The sequence below is a fragment of the Plectropomus leopardus genome, chromosome 1 (assembly GCF_026936395.1).
Source record: "Plectropomus leopardus strain MGB_pleo_1.0 chromosome 1, ASM2693639v1, whole genome shotgun sequence".
NCBI classification, from domain to species: Eukaryota; Metazoa; Chordata; class Actinopteri; order Perciformes; family Serranidae; genus Plectropomus; species Plectropomus leopardus.
The window spans coordinates 23,197,032-23,223,137 of NC_142176.1; the positions used below are offsets into that span (position 1 = coordinate 23,197,032).

A 26,106-nucleotide genomic window follows, 5' to 3' on the forward strand; every position below is an offset into this window, starting at 1 on the left:
CGTATGTACAGGTGAGTATAGATCAATATTATAAATCTAGGCTATTTAGTTATTCTACAGTAAGAGTCATCGGGTAATAAAGACTGCATTATATCAGTGGATATTGTGCTTTATTCTCAAATAAATGTACGTCTTACCAAACCAGCCTCATATTGTCAAGATAGGGTCTTTAGGGGCCCTATCATTGAGTCACATGGTACCCCGGACAGTTGCCAATATTGCTCTGTTGGTAATTCAGGTAATAATAATAATAATAGTGGAAAATATTATTATTATTATTAGTACCACCATTATTATTATTATTATTATTATTATTATTATTATTATTATTATTATTATTATTATTATTATTATTATTATTATTATTATTATTATCATCATCATCATCATCATCATAATTATTACTTATTATACATAATATTCTTAGGTTTAAGTTTGTTTCATTGCTGGGTCAAAGTTAGCATCGTATATTTACATTCACAGACATTGATAGTAACGTGTTCAGCAACGCCGTCTGCTTACATGTTGTTTTTAATTCTGGGGGTCTTCAGTGCGCATGCGTTTGCTCAACAACTACTACTCACCATGCACATGCAGAGAAATCCCATAACGTGAGGGGCACAGCTCACCGGAGGGACCAGCTAGTTGTTTTGCAGCTGTCCGTGTCCTGTTTACACCCGCCTTTATTTATATCCATGCATCGGGTCGCGTTGGACAGCGACGCGTAGTTTTGCTGCAGAGCGTCTTTAATTCGCCAAGTGTTGGACTTCAAGCGAGCGATGTCGGAGGAGGACAGGGTGGCAACGACAACAACAACAGGGCGCGCTGCTGTCCCGTTAGCATCGCGACGTCCTTCGATCCATGTTGTTTAACCCGAGTGCACCTGTCCACGCCTCCTGTCCAGTCCAGTCCAGTCCAGACTCGTCCCGACGCCCGCCGTGATGGCCGAGGAGGACCCGCAGCAGCAGGGGGACCGCGGGGCGAGGAGCCTGCCCGGCCTGCTCACCGGGCTGCAGGGCGCTGAGGCCAGCGCTCTGCAGCTCAGGATCAAAAACTCCATCTGGTGAGGAGCTGTTCACACACCGTGCACACTTTGAGGGGAAAATACTCAGCAATTATCACATTTAATTTTACTGCTCTCCGTCACAAAGTCAGAACCAAGAAGTTGAAGTCGTGTTCACATCCTTTACTTTAGTGAAAATAGCAGTTCCACAATGTAATAATACTTATATTTAGTAACCTTGTCCTGAATGCGAAATATTACTCCAGTAAAAGTACACAAGTATTATCAGCAAAATGTGCTTGCAGAAAAAGTAATCAGTACTCACTGAGCACTTAAACCTTGTATTATATGTTGTACATATGTGATATTATTATACTGGATTATTGATGCATTAATATATTAGTAGCACCCTGTTTTAGTCGCTCAAGGTGTTGCCAGGTTTAGCTATATACTCTAACCTGAAACAATGCATCATATTTTATGATCTGATCCTATGTTTTACATGTAAAATATTTATCTGCAAAGTATCTGTCAAATAAATGCAGTGGAGTAAGGTGGAATGGGATTAGAAAGTGGCAGAAATTTGAAATACTCAAGTAACTAAAGTACTTGAGTACATGTAGTGTCACATTCCACCGCTGTGTTAACTCTGATAGAAGTAGTAGTATCCACAGAGTAAAAATATTCCATTACAAGTATACTGAAAGTCTTCCAAACAAAATGTCATCAAAGTTAAATTATGCATGGGCCATGGCACAATAGTTAATTATGACTAAAACTGCATTATTGTTATGACTATTGATGGAGCAGATTTGAACATTTTTCATGCTGTCAGGTAGTTTTTTGCTGTGCCTTGTAAAGTATTTACTGATGATATGTCTTATATGTAAAACATGAATCCGTCAAGAATCTAGAGTTACACATGTATGTAGCTGGGTAAGAAGTACAAAGTTTTCCTCTGAAATGCAATCTTAAAGCTGAACTGCAGTATTATGAAGTATGTCTGATAAACATGTGATGAGTGTTTAAATTTGTTAATGTTGACAGACTTAAGTCAAAAGATCACCTTGGGATCAATATGTAGCCTTATCACACTTAATACTCCACCTGAAGAAAATGTTGTACGTTTTACTCCTCTGCATAGTTTTGACGGCTATAGTCACCAGTTATTCTGCAGCTGTATACCTACAAATTATGTGAACAGTTTATAAACATATGCACTGCTTTACATTAAACGGCCTGATAGTATACTGTAAATGGCTGGGCAATATAAAGATATTATATCGTGTGCATATAGACTATATAGTGTCTAAGTTATGGGATATTGTGATATGGAATAAATGGTGCTTTTTTTCCCCCAATATTACAGATTGCATTACAGTAAAGTGATGGACTTTTCTCAACTTATCAAACAGTTCTACTTGCCTTTACTCTCATAAGTCATTAAAGCTACATTACTAATGATTATTGATCAAAAATGGAATTGTGTTCATATTTTTTCAAAGTATAGTCATTCCAACAATATTGACCCATCAGTGAGGGAATTTTTCTTAAAAAAAGGTCAATTCTGTGTCCCAGTTCTAGCATTAATGAAGTGCTTTTGATGAGATTTTAAAGTATCAAGATATATATTGTGCTTTGAGATATAGCCTAAAAAAATGCAATATAATTTTCAGCCTCTATCGCCCAACTCTAATACTGTATTTAGTAGCTGCAATTAGCTCCACCTCAAACAGCTACAACATTAAAATATTGTGTTGCATAAACACAAACACACCTGTTATAATAATAATCTCATATCGTATTATATATTATATTATAGAGTACTGCTACTTTTACTTTTAAATGACGTAGCACTCGTCCCCACCTTTCGTGACTTCACACCAGCTTCCTCATCTCTTGCTTGTTTACTGATTGGTCAAAGGCATTGTTGCCGTAGTAGCCATCGACATTCAAGTTCCTTCTATTTTCATCACCAAACATTACTGTCAGGCCAAAACCAGCACCTCCAGTATGTAGTATGTAGTATGTAGCTCCTGTAGCAGCGGGCGAATCAACTTAACTTGGTCTGATATTATGCATCATAACTATAATGGCAAGTATATCTCCAAGATCTGTTTTGGAAAACTGCTCATACATGCCCAGACATGGCAGTGATATTATCTAAATTATTTTCACACCAATTTATTTAAAGAACTCACTGAAGTCAGACGTCTTTGCCTGGTTTAAGCTTCAAATAAATAAATAAACCAGACAGTATCTTGTGACTATAAGTGACCGTGAAGTATGATATTACCAGTTGGAAATAAGGATGACTGACACCTTAGTTTAATCACATAACAAAGTCAAAATCAAAAACAAACCTCAAGTAAAGGTGAATTACACTTAAAAAAATTAATTCAGGGATTGCATAAAGCTGCCAGTCAGTTTAAAGTAGTATGTCACTGCTGTTTCCATAAAACTAGTGCACAACTTGGTGCTACATGACTCGAGAAAACAGAGAAAAAGGGCTGTGTTAGAAAGCCTGCAACTACCAGAATGCACTGTGCGGCATCAGACTAATAAACTCTTCTGCGTGGGTGGGTGATTTAATGCGAGCTTGTTCATTTTGACACAGGGAACAACATGTTTCTGAAGACATTTTAGGTGAGAAATTATATTAAAAAAATCTTGGGGTATATTTGATCAGCAAGCTTAGTTTTACTTTTTGATCTGAGTGTGGTCTGCGTTTGAGAGAGAAAGAGGGGCAGGTCTCTCTCTCCATCTTCTTCTGTACTCTTGTTGTTTCCGTGGTGGCGGGCATATGGAAATACAGAAGTACAATCAGTAGTTTGAGCAACAGCCTTCGAGTGCTTCCCCCAGGAAGTGCACCAGGCTTTGACGCCAATTTTCATAGTGACCAAACAGCAGAATTACAGCTTCAGTGTCTGGAAAGTTTTACCCTATGACCCAAAAAGATTTTTTTCCAATTGGCTTACATGGTCAATCAGACTTCTGCAAATCAGTGAGTATATTGTGTCTCAACTCCTACAAAATGACTTTTTTTACTTTCAGGATCCATTTAGTCTGATAACATTTGAAAAGCCTAGAAGAGCTGTAAAATGAAATTATTTTATTCCCATTTAAGTTAGCAAAATGCTAAAGCAGAAGTAGCCGGCTTGGCTGACTGAAGTCTCTAGTCTCTTGCCTGATGATATGGAAGCTGTGTCGATCATTCGAGCAACTTTCATAGGAATGAATGGGGTCCCACCACTATATCCAGCTCTCCTTATACATCCATGGCCAGGAGCCATCGAAAATCTACTTTTGCGTCACCCAGAGGTTTCGAGCTGAGAAATCTGGGCGCTGGTAATATTGAGGGAGGTTTAACATCATTTATTATTATTATTATTATTATTATTATTACATATTCAAACCACATTGTTATGCTCGAAAGTTAGTTGAAAATGTCAAAGTATCCCTTTACTTTGACTTTTTACTTGATTGTGTATCCTGTCTGTGGTTGCTGTTACTTAAGGACAGTTTCTGACTGGAAATACCATTTTATTTTTGAATGTGAATGAACTCAGGTATTATCATTTAAATGTCAAACAGCCATAATATGTGAAAAGGCTGAACTACCAGAAAGCAGGACAGTTCAGAGGTGAAACGTCTGCAGGAGAACCGTAACAGAAACACGTCACTGTGCGTCCATATTATTGAATATTTGTCCTGCTCCCTAAATCTTTAACCTTAAGATGGCCTTAAGACCTGACCCTAAGACGATTAGAGCAGAAATATTGACGCTCACTTGAGCAGCTGGTTAATGGTAGAGTGAGACTGTCTTAAACCAGGTCAGCAAGTTCAATTGCAACTATAAGGTCACACTGTCTTCAGGTGGAGTGATAGTGAAGTGCGAGCGTTCCTGCCTTTCATTCAAGTCACCCACCTGGACATTCACAGTTTGAGCTGAAGGATCTCTTGTATCAGCTCAGGTCTAATTCAGTGTGTCTGCCAAATCTGCCTAACAAACACCTCAACGATGTCCTTTCAGCACTGAGAAATCCCTGGCTCCCTAGTAACAGTGAATTAAAGTGAACTGTTCCTGTCATGGCTTAGAGTGTCTCCTGATTCTGACCTGCCGAGTCTTTAAATGACACCTGCCTTCTGTCTCACTCACAACAACAACTTGACCTGTCTGCAGATTAGGAATTAGACCTCGAGAAGTTATAATCACGTTACTGGTTCGACTCTGTGCAATGTTTTAATGGTTTAAATCTGTCTTCTAGTGCTGTTTTATCTTCTTGCAGAAGGCCATGTAATTTATGGACCTAAATTTGTCAGTTTGCCAATTTTTGGTATTTCCTGCTGTCAGAATAGCATGTGGCAGAAGTGAATTTGTTCTGCACCTTTTGTCTGGAGTTTGAATTTGAGCAGTATGAATGTAATTTATAATTACATAATTAATTATACATAATTAATTACATAATTATATGTGCAATATCTGAAATCACAATAAAACATTTTGGAACTCTTTTTCCTAAAATCTTATTAAACACTATGGCTAAAATAAACCTGATTAAGGTTAAAGGTCCATATTTTTTTTAATCAAATTCTTCCTTCAAGATTGAATTAAATGTGATCAAACATTCCCATAGTCATGGAAAACCTGGAAAAGTCATGGAATTTCACAATCTCATTTTCCAGTCCTGGAAAAATCATTGAAAGTTTTGCAAAACTCATGGAATTTTGAATGAAACTGTTACTTCCCTGGATAACCGTCATGCAATGTATCATAAAGGCAGATTTATTGTCTGAAGCTGTGTTTAAATGTGATATGTATGAAAAAAAGACAAGTACACACACACACACACACACACACACACATGTATGTGAGTGTATATTTATATATGTATGTATGTGTGTGTGTGTATATATATATTCATACATATATATTCATACATATATACACACACATACACAAATTTTATCTATGAAAATCTGTGGGAACCCTGTAGATTTCGTCAGTGGCTGAAAATGAATTACTGTGTATAAAAAGCTTTCTGTGTGAGACAATGTTACCACAGTCTCTCTCTGTCTCTTTTTACATATGACAACACGTGTTCCTGGTGGTGGGATACATGACCTGAGAGATGCTGAAGGGAGGGTCGTCTCATACCAAACATTCCTCTGCTTTATAAATAAATACACTTTAGACACAAGCGCTCATGTTACACCGGCTTCATACTAATTTATAATTTGTCTCTGTTTTGCAGCAAATCGGTTCAATCAAAAGTGGAAAACATCCTGGTGAGTATCCTTGGTGTGTTTTTAACATACAAATTAAAGTTTAAATGACACGTTTTTATATCACCTTTGGAAGTATTAATTAGGATTTATTTTTTATTCTAGCATTTAGAGTTTTAACACTAGCACTTCTCGGTGGATTTATTTAATCCCAGCATACATAAAACAAACAAACAAAAAAACAGCAGATCTTACTGCACAACGGGAAAATGTTCCACAGATGTTATAATAACGTACTAACATACTAATACTGTTCCTTGGGTTTTACTAGTCCTGACCTGAAGATAATGCGAGCCCCAAAACATGAAAGATCAAGCTCAAGGAAGAAGATTATTATCAATTTAGATTAATCTGCAGGTTATTCTCTTGATTTATTCCTGTAGTCCATAAAACATCAGAGAAGTTAAAAACCCTAAACAACTCAGAAGCTCAAAGTGATCGCCTTTATTTTCTTGTTTTATCCAGCCAAATGTTCAAAACCAAGACATTTTTCCTTATCATCATATGAGAAAAACAAGTAGCAAATCCTCATATTTGAGGGACCAGCAAACATTTGGCATTTTTGCTTAAAAAATGGTTGAAACAACAAATTGATGACCAAAATAGTAAACAATTAGTTTTCTTTTGATCAACTAATCAGCTAGTCATTACATCTCTACTGGGCATAGTCAATTACATAAAAATCATCCAGTTAAATTTTGACATTTCTGTAGCCGGTGGGTGGTAGCTAATCGCTACAGTGCTGACAGAGCTAACAGTGTTAATGTGGGTGGTACTGGAGGGGGAACATAACTTTACATAACAAATGGTTGTTTGCTGCTAATTAAATGCTCTAATTGCCCTTTAAAGAAACCCTCAATGCAAAAACAATCATGGTGGAGCCGAGGCTGGTTGAAGTTGGCACCTTATGTAAGAGCCTACTCGGTATATAATGTGTGATGTCATGTAGCTGTTCATACAGATTGGTTCTTCTACCTTCATCTCTGTCGTGCCTTTCAAAAAAAGAAAGGACCAAAATCTTACAGATGACAAACCCTCAGCATGTTGTATCAGAAATGTACTTTATGGTATAAAGTGGCACAAAATATGTGCAAACAGTGCAAAGTAGCTTTCAGCTCCTAAAATGCACACTGCCTGTGTGTTTTCACGGTGTCTGTTTTGAGTTATAGTGGGTTTAACGGGGAAAGGAGTTCACTGTGCAGAGCTGATGGCACATTAATATACAGACACTGACAGCCCAAATAAGCAGAGCAGGAAGTGAGTCACACTAAAAAAGACAACAATGTCCACAACAAGATTGCGGCAAGATTGCGCCTGAAATTTAGCTCAAAACAAAATGCTCACCGTTACTGCCTTGTTTTAAATAGGGGTCGAACAATATTTGTTTTTCAGGGCCAGTACCGACGCCGATTATTAGTAGTTAATGAGACTATTAACCAGTATGTGAAACTGATATGCATTTGCAATAAAAATAAAAAATTTTCTGTCAATATTTAGATTTTGGAATATAACAAACTCTAAAACAAAACTTTGTTTAAATGCCTTCAGCAAATGTTTAATCAAAACTGAAATGTTCATCATCATATGCTTTTTTATGAAGTCAAGTGAAAATTTAAACAAAAATTGAATAACTAAAAATGGCTCCTTGAGGTTTTAAAAAATTTCAGTTCCTCCCATGCTGACACCTTCTTTTCATTGTTTAATTAGTAATTTTATCAGGACTCATGAAAATAAAATACCGACAGAGAATATTGTCAAAATGCCAAAAATCTGTCCCAATTATCGCACAGGCCGATAATCTGTCGACCCCTAGTTTTAAAATGACAGCGCTTTTTTTAAATGTGGATTATGTGCATGTGAGTGTTTCTCTCAGCCGTGGGAGAGCTGTGGTTCCTGACAAGAAGGAAGTTGTAAGGGGTGAATGAGTGTGCTGGCTGTGTGGACGTGTGTCTGTACACTCATCATGCAGAGAGCAGAGGATTCAAGTTCACCTCACAAGCTCCCCGGCTCTGCAGAAGTCTGTCTGTCTGTCTGTCTGTCTGTCTGTCTCTGTGTGTCTGTCTGTCTGTCTGTCTCTGTGTGTCTGTCTGCAGCCGGTTACACTGTCTGTCTGCACATGCTTGTGTGTCTCCACTGTACAGCTGAGCGCATGCAGCATGTTCATGCGTCATATCTCCACACTGCTGTCAAAGTCAGAGTAAAACTCATTTTAAAACATCCAAGCCTATATCTGTATTTCTGTACGTTCCCATTTGTGAACGGGATATCTCAAGAATACCTTGAAGGGAATTTCTTCAAGTTTTGCACAAATGTCCACTTGGACTCAGTAATGAAGCAATAAGAATTTGGTGTTAAAAGGTCAAACTTCAAGGTCACTGGGACCTTGTTTTTGGCCATAACTCAAATATTCATAAACTAGTTATGACAAAATTTCACACAAAAGTCTAAAAGGATAAAGTGATGAAGCGACAATGTTTTAAATACAAAAGGTCAAAGGTCAACTTCACTGTGAAATCATAATGCTCTGCAAAAACACTTATCTTTATAGTATTCAACGTCATATCTTAGCAACAGAACTTAAGTGGTTTCCAGAGACATACAACTGTTCAGTGGTTTCGGGTGTTTTATGCCTTTATTGATAGTAGAGAGAGACAGGTAATGTGGCGAAAGAAAATAGGGGAATATTATGCAGCAGATGGTCTGGCCAGTCAAGAATCAATTTGTAAACTTGCTGCTCAGGGTTTTTGCACCCATGTGGTATGCCCTAAGCATTTGGATCGCCCAGTTTCTGAAGCTTTTAACTCCTTTAGACTTCTCCTCCTCCTTCACTCGTCTCCTTGCATGTTACGTTTTGGAGGAATATCTGCGCCAGGCAGATTTCAGCTGTGCATTGTTCTTTCCATTCCTATAACACTGTCAAATTCAAGATGGACAGATTAAAAAAAAAGATAAAAATCTCACTCCTCTTAAACCGTGGAGCCTACATGACCGTGGTACAGTGCTTGAGATTCAGGCGTGTGGTGTTAGTAACGACTGATTTAGCTTTAAGCGGAGATAAGGAACAGGCTGTCAGAGATGTGGTAAGATCACTAAAACCACACTCCCAGATTTTCTTTTTTTTTTTTTTTTTTGATTTTCAAACTTTTAGTCTTTAATCTCCAAGTAATGTTACCTCAAGTGACATCACTTGAGGCAGTTTATTTGATTTTACACTGCTTTCTCTGGAGCCCAAATGGCTTCAGCCCAAATGGCTTTTTCATACATGAAGTAGAACTCGTACATCAACTTTTCGGGGAGTTGCTTGGCGTGCTCCTGTCTCCATGATGAAGGTTTTGTCACAACACCGACTCATCAAAAGTCAAACTTCCAGATGCAGTATGTATTGTAATACTTATGCAAACAAGTATTATGTAATTTATACAAATGAATTTTGTAAAACCATAAAACATGAATACTTATAAAGGGTATGTGTGCTTTTTATAGTATATGTCACTGAATTCACTCCTAGAGGATTATAGTATTGCTTGATGTTCAAAACTGTTGTCTGCTGCCATTCAAACAGCAGAATTTAAACTGTGCCTTCTTCACACTCTCATGTTTCTTTTTTCGCTTTGAAGAACATAGTTAGAAGTGTTGAAGAGTGTTTGAAGCTCGGGGCAGCGCTTAGGACGTTTAGTTAGCACGCATCTTAGATTCCGAGGCTAACAGGACACCCAATATGCTTTCTTAAGGCTGATAATTAATTTGAGTTTGTGGAGGGAATGCCGATCTGCAGAGCAGCATCCAAGACCTCATCAAAGGATGAAATGGTTCCCCTCTTGCTTGAAGGTCAAAAAACATAGATATTTGTGTTTTTTCGAGTCTTTTGGATGCCTGCTGCTTATGATCTGGAAGCTGTGTGCCCTTTTAGAAAGCCTCACATGAGTACTTTGTTTATAAAAATCATGGACAGAGAAAATATGAAGACATTAAGAAAATATAAACAGAGGACAGTCTCTGCAGAAAAACATACCACCACACACTACTAATGGTTCGGTGATGAATGAGAGGGATTACCTCTGTATGAGCCTATGTGTTGTTGTTTTGGTAAGTCCTGCATAGCATATCCACAAAAGTACAAATGCGAACCTGCAGGTGGAGCTACGTGAAACGTGAGAGAATCACCAGAATCAATAAGATACATCCCCTGGGTAACACAAAATTTCTTGGCAATTCATGAAATAATGGTTGAGGTATTTCAGTCTTAAACACAGTGACTGATCAAACAAACTCTCTGCTCTGCAGGTGTAACAGGACTTTTATAACCATGACAAGAAACTGCTTTGTGCTGATGAATGGGAAGGACAAGTAATAAAACTATTTTTGTCCCCTTTTTATTTCTGCAGCAAGATGTGGAGAAGTTCTCAGACATTGAAAAACTCTACCTCTACCTTAAGTTGCCTTCTGGTCCGAGCAGCAGCGCCGATAAAAGGTAAAAATACACCTGCTGTCTGACAGTATTTATAGAAAAAATTGACGGCTTATTAATTATTTATGAAAGGGGAACAATAGATCATTGATAGTGGCATATATTTGTGTTTGGTATTGTCTTAAAAGGATTATGGAATTGATATATAATGATCATTCATACACACACTCACAAAACACACTCTAATATCTTAGATTATCTTTGGTGAGGAAGGTTTTTTACAATCAAGGTCACGGCGTAAGTGTTGTTCTTCTGCCTTGTCATTTATGTTTTCTCAGTGACCAGAGCGCCCTGTCATCAAGCCGCACGCAGCAGATGCACGCATTCAACTGGATCCGCCATCATTTAGAGGAATACCCTGAGACCTCTCTTCCCAAACAGGAAGTCTACGATGAATACAAGTAGGTACAAACAGACGGTGGAGTCAAAAGCATAAACTTTACATTAAACACATAAAAATTTATGAGTCACAGAGAATAAATCTGACTTATTTAACTGCACTATGTATTTGTATCATTGGTGTTCACCTTTTAAATAGATACCAATGTTGGAGATTCTTTCTCCTCTAAATTACTGGCGGCTGAAGCGACAGTATAAATAGACGCAGCAGGCATGGGAATCACAGAGAGCAGCATGTGTTGGTAATATTAGAATGGAAAGTCTGAGACAGCCATTGAAATGCTCTGACAGTGTTATGTAACTGTCTTTTTAACTCTACTAGATCAGAAATACAGTGCCCTCCAGAAATATTGGCGCCTTTAGGACAGACAGGTGAAAAGGCTTTAAAGAGACGCTGTGTGCTTGCATTGAAATGCAATTAAAACATTTTGTTTTCTACAATTAAACAACACACTGCAGTCTTTCTAGGGAGTTTTAAAAGTCCATTTAACAGCTGATATTCACATACAGTACTTTCTCTTCTGAAAGCTGATGCTAAATTTAAAAACATATTAAGTTTTTGGTTAAAGTAACACAAAGACATTTGAAGATCATCAGTACTTTAGTTAACCCCGCAATCAATGGACTACAGTGTAAAATACATACATAAACATGTCTGTGTGGTGCATATATAAATGTATATAAGTTTTTGGGTAACTTAATATTAGGTGGAAATGGGAATAAAGCATACTAAACTACAATTCAAGAATACCAGAACTGGACTTCACTTTGAGTTTAGTTTTTATGGTTATCATTTTACTAATGCTTCTATCTGCGGGCACTAATAAGACTACTTTGCTGTTGCAATTCTACACACTTAACTTTTCATAACATACCTTACTGATTAACTGATTTATAAACTGATTTCTTTGACCACTTGGGGGCAACACAACAAAGTCACATTTTGGGCAACGTGATGAATGTATGTTTAATATTGACTCTCTTTCAGCTTTGTTTTTGGTCTCTACCAGCTGCTTAGGGAAATATCTGTCTCTTTGGCCGCTAAAGGCCCCAGTCAGTGTGTCTGTTTGGTGTTGAGCAGGTAATGTATGTACAATAGGTTTGTCAGAGCTTTTTTTGCTGAAAACGACACCGAAGAGAGGGAGTTGAGAGATTACACCAGAACAGTTAAGGGCCGTAAAAGTAAAACAAAAGATGCTAAAATCCAGTGCCGAGGAGAATTGCAGAGCCAGAAAAACTCACCTGTTCACACTCACATATTCCCACTGACCACACTGCGCTGTTTAATTTTTTTGTTTTCATTAAAATCAGTTTTATTGCTGTGTGTTTGTTTTATCATTGAATGTGTGGTGACCTTGAGTGTCGAGAAAGGTGCTGATAAATAAAATGTATTATTATTATTATTATTATTATTATTATTATTTATTATTAGGTGATATCATATAATTCCTATTATGTAACAATTTTTTTAGATGATTTATTTTAAATATATATTAGCTTTAATTATTCCAACCAGTATTGCCAAACCATGATGAAAATCACATTAAATTGGAAAAAGACAACTTTTCAACTTTCAACCCCACTAGTGTTTCCATGTGTACTTATTGTTAGCGCTGCTGTCATACAGAGAACCAGATAACACCATCCACCATTTCCACTTCTGGGGGATAATAACTGCAAAAAAATCTAAATTGATCTTTGGTAAGTCAGGATAGCTACCAAAACCGAACGGGGAAATGCACTTCATTTGTGCTGTAAATTGAGCCTTCATTTACCCGGAAGATTATAAGGTGACAGACTGAACTGCAAAGTAAAAGTGAAGCTTTCAGGGAACCAATCTACATGCACTCATTTAGTCAATGTGCCATCAAGTTTTACTTCATCATGATAAGTTAAGACAAAAAAACTTTAAATATTGCCACTTTAAGTTTTCAAATGGAAAAAGAGTTTTAACTGACATTAACAGGGATGCAAATTAATAACCTGCTCTTTGTTGACATTATATATTCATGATAAAGAATATACTGTGGTTTTGTTAAAAACTAACTTGGATTAATTTCTTAATTCTGTATTCTTAGTTACATTTATTCTGTGTTTTATGTCTTTCAGGAGCTTCTGTGACAATCTGAACTACCACCCGCTGAGCGCTGCAGACTTTGGAAAAATGATGAAAAATGTCTTCCCAAACATGAAGGCGCGTCGACTTGGCATGAGAGGAAAATCAAAATATCCTTTGCTGGAATGGATTGTAACAGTCTGGCCTCTGTCTCTGGTCATAGACCATCTGCTGTCGCAGTTCATAAGCCCTCTAAATATAGATGTGAAATAAAATAAAGTCCCCCTGTGCCTCAGAAGCAGAAGCATAATGCAGAGCCCCTTGGAGAAGTCACGGTGATCTTGACCTTCATGATGCAACTGTAATTTTTTCTGTTTTGAGGGTTTTGATTTATATTCATGACCTTTTGTCATTCTGGTTAATGGAATTATGTTTGTGTAAGGTCAGATCGTAAGTCATTCATTTTATGAATTATATTGTGGAAAAACTTTTGCCTGTTGAAGGGAGTCAGTTTTGAGCTCCAAGGAATCAAACATTTGTTTTTCTCCATATCATTTTTCCACTTTTTGCACCAGATTAAAAAAAAAAGTAACAGAATGGGTTCAATATCAACATATCAACATTTTAAAATTAGAGTAGTGTCATCAGGCAAACTGACATTAGTCCTTCACTCTTCAATATTTAAGTTCAAGTTTTAATTTCCATATTTCTAATTTTATATTGCCAGTATGTTAATTTTTTGGAATCACAAGGTTTTTTTTATCTTAACACCAGTGTACATATTGCTACAGTGGACTGAGGAAGAGGCCATTTGTTCACATGCCATCTTTACCCGTTCTGGATCTCCATAAAACAGGGGACGGAGTAAGTACATTTTGCATTTTCCCTAATAATATTTCCTTACATTGATTCAGTGTGGTCACTGTTCCGTCATGCAATGTGCCATTTTAATATATTTAACCACATATCTGTTGTGTGTAGCTCCAGTGTGACGTCCTGGAGTCACCGGGCCAGCTGAGCAGCATAAAGGAGGACGTGAGATTTGCAGCCTGTGATCTGGTGTGTGAGTGGGCTCAAAAGGTGCTGAAACGCCAGTTTGATGCCGTGGAAGACTTGGCTCGATTCCTCATCGACAGCCATTACATCAGCAACAAGTCTCTGGCAGCTCTCACCATAATGACGGGCACAGCAACAGGTCAGACTCAGTTAACATGAGCTTCATGGGGGAAAAAAAACGGGTCAACAGTGACATCTGGTGGCAGCTGCTTGTTACTGCACTTTTATTCCAGATGCTTCTTTTCATGAGGATAGCTGTACCTTAAACCTTTACAACTTTAATGGAGCATTCTTGCACAACCCATTCATATAACACACTCTGTATATGGATAAACAACACGGAGTTAATCTCTAGACCCAAGAATATCTTTTAATTATCTTTGAAACGTCCAGTTAATTTTACTTTTCTTTTTTCAAAATTTTTCTGCGTTTTCAAAAGTTTCAATAATAGAGAATCAATAAGTGCTCACACATTTTAGAAATAAATGCATTTGTAGCTAAGTCATACTATAGGACTGAATATTAATACATGAATGTTACTATTTGATGTTGTAGCTGGTTGTATTCTCGTAATTATTAGTTCTCATTCAGCGCTCCTGCAGATCCTTTAAAAGTCTTAAAGGGCACTGAGGACACTAATCTAAAATATTGCCTTAATTGGTATTAAAATGTCATAAATCAATCTTTAAAATATCTAATAAATGCAGAGACATAGGAAGTAGTATTTTATGACTTGTTTTTTTTTCATGTACATGCACTGCAAAATCTCAAAATAACTGCTAACATCGTTCCCAAAAAATATAACCAAGATTTTGCAGCATGGCTTAAATATACAGTGGTAATAAACCCATCCTACATGCAGAGTGAAAAACACAAAATTACCCGGAAACCTGCCGACAAACGCCCCATTTGTGTTCCCCCCGCTTTTTGGCCACACAATAGAAAAGTCATGTTTTATGTTACAATAAATGTCACCTGCCTTAAGCTGTAGGTGTGCTGTCATTTGTTAGCCCTGCTCGTTGTGCTTTTGCCTTCATTTGTTTATTTTATGTGGCAATTTGAACTGGTTATTGATATTTTTAACTGATGTGTGTTGTTATTAATATGGTTTTGTTATATGAGCATCAGCTGGGTTTTTAAATCTAAAAACATGAAATTTAAATCTGTTTCATGTTTTATTCTACTTTCTGACCTTCTATTCATTAGTGCGTCAATGTTTAATGTGGACATTTTATATGTGCAGACCCCTTAAAGTTTAGCTACTGCAAAAGCTAATGGGGATCAAATAAACATGATCATGATAATCATGATCAAACCATATTGTCCATAGCTACATATTCACATGATGAGGTTATTACTTTTTACTAAAATCAGTAGCACACAAGGCACCTACAGGTCCTTAAAAACTTTTTAGAGTGTCTTAAATTTAATTTTACAGATATTACACCTTAAAAGTCAATAAATAATCTTACATTTTAATAAGTGAGGTCTCAGTTGCCACAGATATTTTAAACCTTAAAAAGCATTACATTTAAGTGTCTGATACCTACACTCTGGCAGCATATATGTAAATCCCTTGTTTCCTTTCTTCAGAGGTTAAGCCTCCACAGACGGTCTCAGCGTTCGTCCCCACTGCGGCTGAGGCTCACTCCTTCCAGCCTCATGTGGCGACCCTGTCCTCACCGTCTGTTGACGCAAAGCAGCAGCTCCAGAGGAAGATCCAGAGGAAACAACAGGAACAGAAGCTGCAGTCTCCTTCGCCTGGAGAGCCACAAACCAAGAGGGCAGACAACAGCGTGCCTTGTGCCAGCCCCGCCCCTCCCTCACCTCAGCCAACCATCGGCATCGTGGTTGCTGCTGTCCCGAGCCCCATCACGGTGAGGAAAAACTAAAAACCAGATTCACTTTTACTTAACATGGTAAAAATGTGTTTTTCTGAATGCTTGAAACCTGATAATCACAAAATCCCCCCTCTCTAAAAATCTAACACAGCGAAGTCATTTAATGATAAAGATGAGTGCAGTCTGACTGATGCATTGTTTTCAAAGTCTTTTTGTTCTAGCAAATAATTTAATACTGAACACACTGACATCAAACAGGTAATCAGATCACTGCTGCAAATTGCATTTCTAATGTACACCTCTGATTTTCTGTCTAATCACTCTGAGTGGTTAAAAGAGGAGAGGAGTAGAGAAAGAAATTGCTCTCTGCTGTAAAGTGACATTTAGAGGTACTACTCTACTCTTTAATGGGGTTCCTGTAGAGACTAAAAAAAATCCCTACCTCTTCATATCTTAACAACGCCTGAGAGGACATTTTGAGTGTTTGTTTTTTTTCTAGCGTAAAGAAATACATAAGATCTTTAATCTAATGCAAAAAAGACGAGGGAGCGTGTTGCTTCCTTTTCAGGGGGATCATATTGAGAGGAGTGTAGTGAAAGCTACGACCACATCGGCTTTATTTAGTCAGACAGCTTGGGTTTTTTTTTTGTTCAATCAACACAAACTGGGTCAGGACCAAAGTAAGGTTTCAAACATCTCACTAAAAAATACTTATCCAGAGGGTGAGGAAATTTGGACATAACCAGAATATATAATAATACTATATAATAATGATTATCTTTATTTATAAATCACTTTTCAAAGCAGCGTTACAAAGTGCTTTGCAAGGCAACATAATAGAATAGACGAGCCAAAAGTAAAAACAACAGGGTTTTAAAAGAAGACAGAAACAATTACGTGTATAAAAACAAAGGAAATAAAGACAGTTTAAAAGAACTCAAGTAAAATCAGGTTAGGCTCTGGAAATAAAGCATGTTTTAAGAAGAGACTTCAAAGAGCTCACTGACTGCATGAAGTCGTTTCCACATCGAGGACATAACGGCTCAGTATTAAGATGAGTCTTTATCAGGCTAGCATGAGTAAAATGTGCTCTGTGGACCCCTTTCAGTCATATAGAGCTTTGTTTAGAGGACATAGATGATGCTTGTATCGAGTCTTGTTGGTCATCAGAGTCCTGAGCCATTTTTAAACATTCAAAGGAGTCTGGATTGATGTTTGGAAACTTTGATGCCGTTTAAATTTCTTTTTTTTTCTGAGTAAATGTCTACTACCGGTCATATGACAAAGATGATATTCCTAAATAGCCGCCCCTGTCCTGAAAATAATACACGGCCTGCCTCGCTGATGGCCTGATGACAGTTTTATGAAGCTGATAATATCGAGGCTGTGGTTTCACAGTTTTATTTATGGCTGTGTAACAGCAAACAGTGTGCTCCTTGTCGGTCATGAGAGTCAGATTTGGATGCAAATCTTGTGAGAATCATCTAGGCTTCAGACGTTCGACTCTGACTGAGCTTCCCTCTCTGCAGGTACAAAGAAGCAGGCAGCTGATGTCCCCGAGTCCAATGGGAGCAGTTGAGAGCAAAATGCTTCCTATCAACTTCCAAATGGTGACCCAGCCAGTGCAGGCAGTGAAACAGAGCCCTAAAACCCCGCAAAATATCCTCACTCCCGTGGGGGATCGCTCGGCTCGGCAGCGCTATCCGCAAATCCTGCCCAAGCCGACGGCGACGACTGCTATCACTTTGCGCTCGCCCTCCGCCATGATCATCGGCAACAGCCCCGTTAAGACCGTGATGACCACATGTCACGTCAGCCCGGTCAGTTTGGTCAAGATGACAGCCATATCGCTCGCACCAAACAGCAGCAATACCACCACTTCCCTCACTAACGCCACTCTGCGGCCGGCATCTGCATGCGTCGGTAGTTCTGCAGGTGCCGAAGACATCAGCTCCAATCAAAACATGAGGAGTACCTCTGCAGTCCCCATTCTGGCCCCGGTGGCCAGGCCCAGCGAGACTACCAACACTGTCGATGTTGAAATGGAAGTCGAAGCTATACATAAAAACAGCCAAATGCAAAATCCTGGTGGTCAAATTCTGACTCAAGAAGCAACTGCAAACAGGGCTGGAGGAGCTTTACAGAGGGCAGCCAGTGTGCCCATACCCCAGTCTAAAGGCTTCCTGGGTCTGGAGGACACATCAACCTCTAAATGCAACGACAAGTCCCCCTCAAGCACTGTGGCAGCAGTCGAAAGCAATAATAGTGCTAACAATATCAGTATTAATACCAATAATACCAGCGCTTTGCACTTATCTCCCTCAACACACAACACCAGCGCTGCTTCTTTACTGAACACCAGCAGACCACCTTCATTCGGGGAGGGCAGCAGCGTAACGTCAGCAAAAGACGGTTTCTTGTCCACTAAGAGCCTCAGGAAGCGTTCAGGCCTCACTCCGGACCTTTCTCCAATCAAAAGGGTTTTTATGCCCCAGCAGCCAGAGCTAGAGGGCGCTGCTGGCCTTGGATACGGGATTAGAAACACAGCCGGTAACATCCTCAGGCCAGGAGCTCCAACCAGACCTGAGAGTGCACCAGCTACTAGGGAGGTCGAGACGAAAATGAACTCCAGTCAAGTCCATGCACTCTGCACTTCCTCTTTCAGAGCCAGTGGCTTTTACTCTGTTGCCAAAACACAGAGCACGATGCAGAGTAAAAACACCTCCACTGTTATGGAAACTAGCACCTCAGTAAGTCGAGCATTAATACAGCAACAGCAGGGGCACATGGTGGCTAATGTGCATGCCATGACTAATAACTCGGGCCTCCAAACACAGTCAGGTGTGTGTGATGTTCAGAGTTCAGCTGCAGGGAGCCTTGAAGGAGCTCAACAACACACCTACACTCAGTCCAACCCCGCTGACTGTTTAAATCAAGCTTCATCGTCAAGCCAGCTCCCTATGCAGACAGATATGGACTACTTCTCCTTTGATGATGATGTGACTCAGGACAGCATCGTGGAGGAGCTGGTGCAGATGGAGGAGCAGATGAAACTTAACAACCTGCAGGAGTTCAGAGACAGTGTTGCACTGCAAGACCAACAGGCTGCGATGCAGGACAACACACTGTCCACCAGTCAAACCATCACTGCTTTCTATCATGCTGCTAACAACAGCAGCAGCAACTTGATCCAAACTCCAACACCTACACCCACACCGACATCAGAAGTGACTGGAGGAACCCAAGGCCTCACCGGAGAGAGCCCTTTCTCCCGCATCGCCTCCACAACCCCAGTGGACAGCGCACTGGGAAGCAGCCGTCACACCCCAGTCGGAACTCCACACTCCAACTGCAGCAGCACCGTGCCTCCCAGTCCAGTCGAGTGCAGGAACCCGTTTGCATTTACACCCATCAACTCCAGCATCACTGGTTTCCATGACAGCAGCACCGTCTCCAGCAGCCCGGTCAAGCCCATGCAGAGACCGATGGCCACGCACCCTGACAAGACGAGGCTGGAGTGGATGAATAACAATTACAACAGCAGCAGTGGAAGCTTAAACAAGTCAAACAGTGGAATCCTGCCCAGCTATCAAGGCCTGATAGGCGACCATTTTCAAAAACCTCACGCCTTCGCCGTCCCTCATGCACGGCACCACGACAGCCATTTTGGCCGCTTGACTCCCATCTCGCCTGTGCAGCAGCAGGTAGCGAGCATGGCCAAGCAGGAGGGCTTTGCTGTGCCCGCCCCTCTGGATAACAAAGCCACCAGCACGGCTGCTACCACTTTTCGTTGCCGCAGTGTGAGCCCCGCTGTGCATCAGAGGAACGTGAGTGGAAACACAGGAAACCTTCCCCATGTTCCTCGTTCAGTAGTGTCTCCTTTCAACTCTCCTGTGACGCCTGAGATGTTGAACATCTTTGCAAACAGCCAGACAAATCTCGGGGTGAGCAGCATGGCTCAGAGGAGCCATTCTGTGCCGCTCAACATCATGATGCAAACTGAGGTCCTGCCCACGCCGGGCCAACAATGCAACAGCAAAAACATCACCAATGTTCTTCTGAGCAAGCTGGATGGGGACCATGACGATACGGTTCGGGGTCTGGGCATCAATAATTTACCCTCCAGCTACACCGCACGCATGAACCTCACCCAGCTCCTGGAGTCCGACCCCAACCTCTCCTGCAGTGACAGCCACTTCAGCCTGATGACCTCTGAATCCAACAGCACGTGCAAGCTGCAGAGGCCAAATTACCTCATCGAAAACGCTATTAATGAGCAAATGATTCTCCCAGCGGGTGACAGCTTAGGACAATCAGCTTCTGGAGAGCAGCATCCACAACGGGCCCAGTCTATGTTGTTAACTGTGAGCTCGCAGCCGCATCAAGAAGAGCTCCAGCAGCATTTGGATTTCAGCAGCACTGTGAAAGACCTCCTGACAGACAACAGACTCACTGCTGGCAGTCAGCTCATGGAGCAGGTGTCAGAGCTGACTACAGGCACGACAGATTTCCCCTGTGAAATCAGAATGACATCGGAGCTCTCCAGTAGCATCAATGACCTTAACGCACTGGACACAGACCTTCTGTTTGACCCCAACCAGCAGCAAGGGCAATATCAGAATGTTTCAGCGGAGGAGGAGTTGGTGAATGATGCGCTGTTTCAGCAAATCACCAGCGAGGCGACACATTCAAGTGGGCTTGACTGGCTCGAGAGCAAAGATCATCCAACTGTCGGGCTGATGGGTTGAGAGTGGAGCATTAACATGTTGAACATGTTAATGTGTGGTTGCTGTTTGTTTTTATTTATTTTCAGGCATTTACACTTTATAATGCAACACTGGACACGTTGAGGTTTGTCCAGTTTAAGTGCCAGGCTGACTGCTACGATGCTGCAACACTCTGATTAAAATGCTGGTCATTTCCCTTTTATCAGAAGACATCGCCTCACGTTGTATGATCAAGAGCATTTCCAACAAGTAAACAAAAGTTACTAAACGACAACAAAAAATGTTTTATATTCAATGTTTCACTGAATAATTTGTGAAGAAATCATAAGAGAATCACATTTCTGTGTTTAAAGAAATGTGGAAATGGATGAAACAAGATTATAATTAATAAGCCTTTTGCAAAAATATTTCTTTATATCATTGTGTCTAAGTCTTATAACTGCAGGCATTATCTAACTAAAGCTGAACGTACAAAATTACTAAATATATTTACTGCTGAACTAATAACATGTCATGAAGCCTATTTGTGTGATGTAGATTCACTGAAGAAAAACTGGAAGTGTCATAAATGACAAGATACCTGTAGGAGCTTTAGGTGTCTGTCTGTTTTAAGTGAATTTTTTTAGCCAAAATAATATATTAACAAAACAAAAAGTGTGCACTCAGTTTACAAAAAATAATGTAGTGACAGGAACATAGAACCAAACTCATCCATTTATTGTACTCTCATGATCTGCTAGAATTGGCATGGAGCATAAAATAATAAATGTATTAGCTTATTATATGTAACATAGTAGTGTTAACTCCTTTACTGATGGTTTACCTTGATGGAATACATGAAGAGTATCTGTTAATACTTTAAGTCAGTTTCTCAAATGGGGGTTTGCGTACCCCTATGGGTAGTAGTACTGCAGGGGATAGGTGATATTTTTTAAAATGTTACACTGCATTCAAGTTCTTCTCTGAATTTCCATATTTGGTAAGTCATTCTCCCGACTCTGATTTGTTTTTTTAGCTTTGATTCGTAATGTGAAACAAGATTTACGCTACAAAGAAGATGTGTTTATGTTTTACTGCATTTGAACAACACGTTGATAACAGTTTGAAGCTTTATATTACGAAGTGATTTTGTCCGTGATTTGCTGCTGCACCAGAAATCCCCTAAAACTACTTAGATATTGCTTTACCTGACCAGTGCTAATGAATACCTTTTGTAGCTAATCTAGGTCACTCTACACAAACAGCAACTAACATTTACAACCTTATATCACATAACACCTTACATGTGAGTAAAAATGGCATGCAATGTGTGAATTAACAAAAAGTTTATCACCATGTTTCTGCATATATCACATCAAGTCGGCAACCCGTCTACCAAAATGTTGTCTGACTTTCCAAGACTTGAACATGTGAATTTTTCCAGTCAGGAACTCATTTTTCGATTATTCTGACTCCACATGAATGCAGGGTTAATTTAAGTCGCCTGCCTGCAGCTGAGAATGACAAGGACCCTTGTATCTCACTAAATTGTAAGTTCAACTTATCAAAAATGTGCAGTTCAACCCAACTACGACGTCATCCTACTGTTACTGCGTGATAGTCGATGGATTCTTCACATTTGGGATGTAGCATTTCAGTGTTTTTCAGTCACAATAAGAGACTGATAGCACCGTACCTCTTTATATTGGCTTGTCTTCTTCCAAAAAAAAGGTTTGCGTTGGTCAGGGGGTACTTGGCTGACAAAATATTTCAAAGACGGAAGAAAGCTGGAAAAAGGTTTGAGAACCACCGCTTTAAGTTAACCAGAGAAGAAAAAAACAAAGGCTGCACACTATATTATGCTCCTATGAATATTTAATAGAATTACCAACAAGTTCTTTCTTTTCTTATATTATCTTTTTTTCCGGCACCTGGTCTTTTTGTTGTCTGGATGTGCATGCTTTTGTGAACTTAAAGTGAACCAGAACTATAAAAGAGCATGATAAAGGTCTAAACTGTCAGTTCATCTGGTTTTCATGCACAGATTTTCAAGCTAAATGCTAAAAAAATGTTATCCTTTTATATAAGGCCTTTTGACAATCATCACAGACTTTATGCCTCTAAAATGAGCCAATCAATTTAAAGAGCCAAGTCAACCTCTCATCTGTCAGTCATCGCCAGAATCAGACGCCTGTTCAATAAAGTGCTCTGACAACTTGAATATGATGATGTCAAAAATAGATTTAGGCCTATTTTGCACTTCATTTTGTTTTTCAAGCCATATTCTGCAGAAGTAATTGTCTTGCTCCAATGAAAGCCCTTTAGTTTAAATGCATAATATTTCTTTGTCCATTGTTACATCCATAGATGTACTTAGAAAATAAGCAGTGAAAGATGAGGGCTCAACTCTTAACCATGTGTAGATAAAAAAAGGGGAAATATTTATTAAAAAAAGAAGCCATCTACCTAAGAATTAAACTAAACCCCATGAATGTGGGGTTTCTGCACTTTTAAAGTATGATTCTTGTATAAAAGAAAAAATATGGGACATAATGATATAATGATGCCATCTTCCTTAGCACTCAGAAAATGCATTTCATCGTGTGAAAATGACTCCGTTAAGTTGAAGGTTCTCGTCTGAAAATGATAAAATGAGCCCAACAGATAAAATTAAGCAGAATTTTATTTCTGAAGAACTTGAACAAGTTTTGTGCCTAATGTAGCACTCGTCATACTGCACTGACAATCTGTACTACTTTTGTTTCTTTACAGAAATGCATTGTGTTTGGTTTTGGTGATGGAGGAACATGTTTTTCTGTATGGTCTGAGCATTTTTAATCAAAAAAAACACTGATCAAAATGTGACAGTCTCTGTTTTAAAACAATAAGGAAGTGTGTGTAAAGATGTCATGCAACCACAGATGAGATGAGACTCCCTGAGGGTTTTGGTTTCTGAGCCTTATGTCCAAACCAAAGACTAACTTTTGAATATAACGTACAATAACATGCACTAAGATCTTGGCTGACATAGTTAGTCATGTTTGACAACAGCCATAACAAATACAAATTCTGTAATGAGAGGGATAAAATGTAAAACAAGTGAAACATTTGCAGCACTGGAAAACAACAAAATCAATACATCAGGACAATGTTTTCTTTGTTTACTGTTGTTTATGCTTTTGTAAACCCAACAGGTATATAATATTTTTAGCGAGGAAAAAAACAACAAAAAAAACTCTAATTTATTGTGTTTCTCTGTGTTAGCATTAGATCAGTGAGCGTGTTTGTACTGTTGGTCACACTGACTTGATTTGTTGTACAGATTGAAGGTGTGCCTGTTGTTCTGTGTATTTTTGTTTTTATTAATTTAATTATTAATTTAGAGTGTGTTGTTTGTACAGAACCTTGCAAACCATATAATCTTGTGAATTCACAATAATCTGACTTGCACTGTCATCATGTTTTGTAGCATACGTTTTTAAGCATCATAGCATATTACCACCAGGTATCATATACTTTTTTTTTTTTCAACAGATGATTTGTCCAATTTTGTGAATAATGAGAAAATTTAACAAAATTCTCCAGATTCAAAAGAACTGGATTTTGGCAGAAAATTATCCCCGAGGATGTTTGCACACATTTAAAATATGGAAATAAGACCATCCATTAATACGTATATGGTAAAATATTAATGTCATGGAGTACATTGAATCTCTTTCAGTGTGTGACAAGTTGTTTTATACATTTTAGAAAATGTTTCATTTCTGTAAAAGATTATATCACTGTAATATATAATCTCATTTCAAGTATAATTCAATAACGGGCAATTAAGACAAGCTGTCCTTATTTATGTTTTAGTTTCTCTTTTCTGTGACTGTTAAAACAAACAAAGCATTTATTTGGTTAGCGCTGATGTTTGTGTTAAAATAAGACGTTACCCTTCCTCTTGTTGAAAGTGGTTCAGAGCTGTAGAACTGCCATCTACTGTTTCGTTGCTGTGGTCAGTGTACTGGCAATTTTCTTTTTTTTTGTGCATTTTAGCAAGTGCTTTTATAAGAGGAAGTGCTTGTTGATACTGGTTTTTAAAGACTTTTTCAATCTAATAAACATTTTTAAGTACCTCAGTATCCTGGAGTTAGTTTTTCTTTAAGAGTCTGAGAGAGTCTGCACAGGAAACACATGCTCCTGAACATTTGAAATGTCACCCAAAATGCAACTTTCGAAAGTAGAAGTCATTTGTTGGCAATGGGCATTTTCCAGAGAAGATATGTCACAGTAGACAAGCACAGGTGTAAATAATGAAAACGATGACGGGATTACATTTAGCTGCTTTGATTCAGGCTCCTGGTATTAGGTATGCTGGCTCACTGTCACTCTCACCTTTATTGGAGCAGAGCCATCGTTAGTGTTATTATTGACACCTGTGCTTTTCCTACTATGACAAGTCAAAATGTCTGCAGTGAGAAAGACCTGTAGTAAACATTTAATGAGGGAAACGTCTTTTGTTAGAACAGAAAGGAGGAAAAACGCAATAACTTTTGTATGCACGGATATTTCTGAGAATGGTTGTGCTGCATTCAAAACCTCCCCCCTGTTCAGTCATTCATTATTCCCTACAAAACAAACTCATAGAGTTTACACAGCTCTGGTATTTTAGCTGAAAGAGGCATGCTATACATTATATATTATACACTATGGAGGCTGCATTTCTTGTTCAATTGTAGGATTTTTTTTATGGCATAATGTTGTGTATAATTCCAATGGAGAGTCTAAGCTTTCCAGTTATATTACATTAAATAAACATAATGCATCAGGCAGCAAGCAGAGACTCATTTTGACATGGCTTTAGTGTCCTCCTGTCTATTCATGGGCTAATTTGGTCTGAAATAAATAAAGACTTAAAAAGTTAGCCACCCTGCCCTCGGACTAACTCAGAGCCACGTTTCCATGGGAGCAATGTTACCTCACATCTTTGTTCGCCACATCTGGTTCAGGAATCGTGAATGCTTGAAACTGCCCCCACCCCCCAATTATACACATTTAAACATATAAAACTGCCCACACAGGTGTTTTTATAGACCATGCTTGACTGTCATTTCCTGACTTTGCTGTCATTTTTGTTGTAACTGGACAACCTTAATCACTCTTATTAGTTTAGGAAGTTTGGCAATGAGAAATAAATAACGTTACACTTAGTGTGTTACAGGCCCGAAGTCCTTGTATTCTACATGCTGGTTCATTGTCACATGTGTCTAACTGGAATACCAAAACATAACAGAACTATTAGTTAT

At 38.8% G+C, this 26,106-nt stretch overlaps 1 protein-coding gene across 1 annotated transcript; it reads left to right on the forward strand.

Moving 5' to 3' along the window:
• Positions 1-929: 929 nt before the first annotated feature.
• On the forward strand, positions 930-24,942 carry LOC121944103 (DNA-binding protein RFX7-like). Its single transcript, XM_042487784.2, has 9 exons — positions 930-1,063; positions 6,259-6,292; positions 10,675-10,760; positions 11,036-11,158; positions 13,266-13,382; positions 13,992-14,076; positions 14,194-14,407; positions 15,862-16,145; positions 17,639-24,942. Exons 1-9 carry the CDS (start codon positions 942-944, stop codon positions 20,855-20,857), a joined length of 4,284 nt encoding a protein of 1,427 aa, XP_042343718.2. The 5' UTR covers positions 930-941; the 3' UTR covers positions 20,858-24,942.
• Positions 24,943-26,106: the final 1,164 nt, after the last annotated feature.

Coding starts and splice junctions, on each gene's coding strand:
- LOC121944103 (XM_042487784.2), top strand. CDS start 942: ATGGCCGAGGAGGACCCGCAGCAGCAGGGGGACCGCGGGGCGAGGAGC. Junction 1,064..6,258: donor AGGATCAAAAACTCCATCTG/GTGAGGAGCTGT, acceptor TCTGTTTTGCAG/CAAATCGGTTCAATCAAAAG. Junction 6,293..10,674: donor CAAAAGTGGAAAACATCCTG/GTGAGTATCCTT, acceptor TTATTTCTGCAG/CAAGATGTGGAGAAGTTCTC.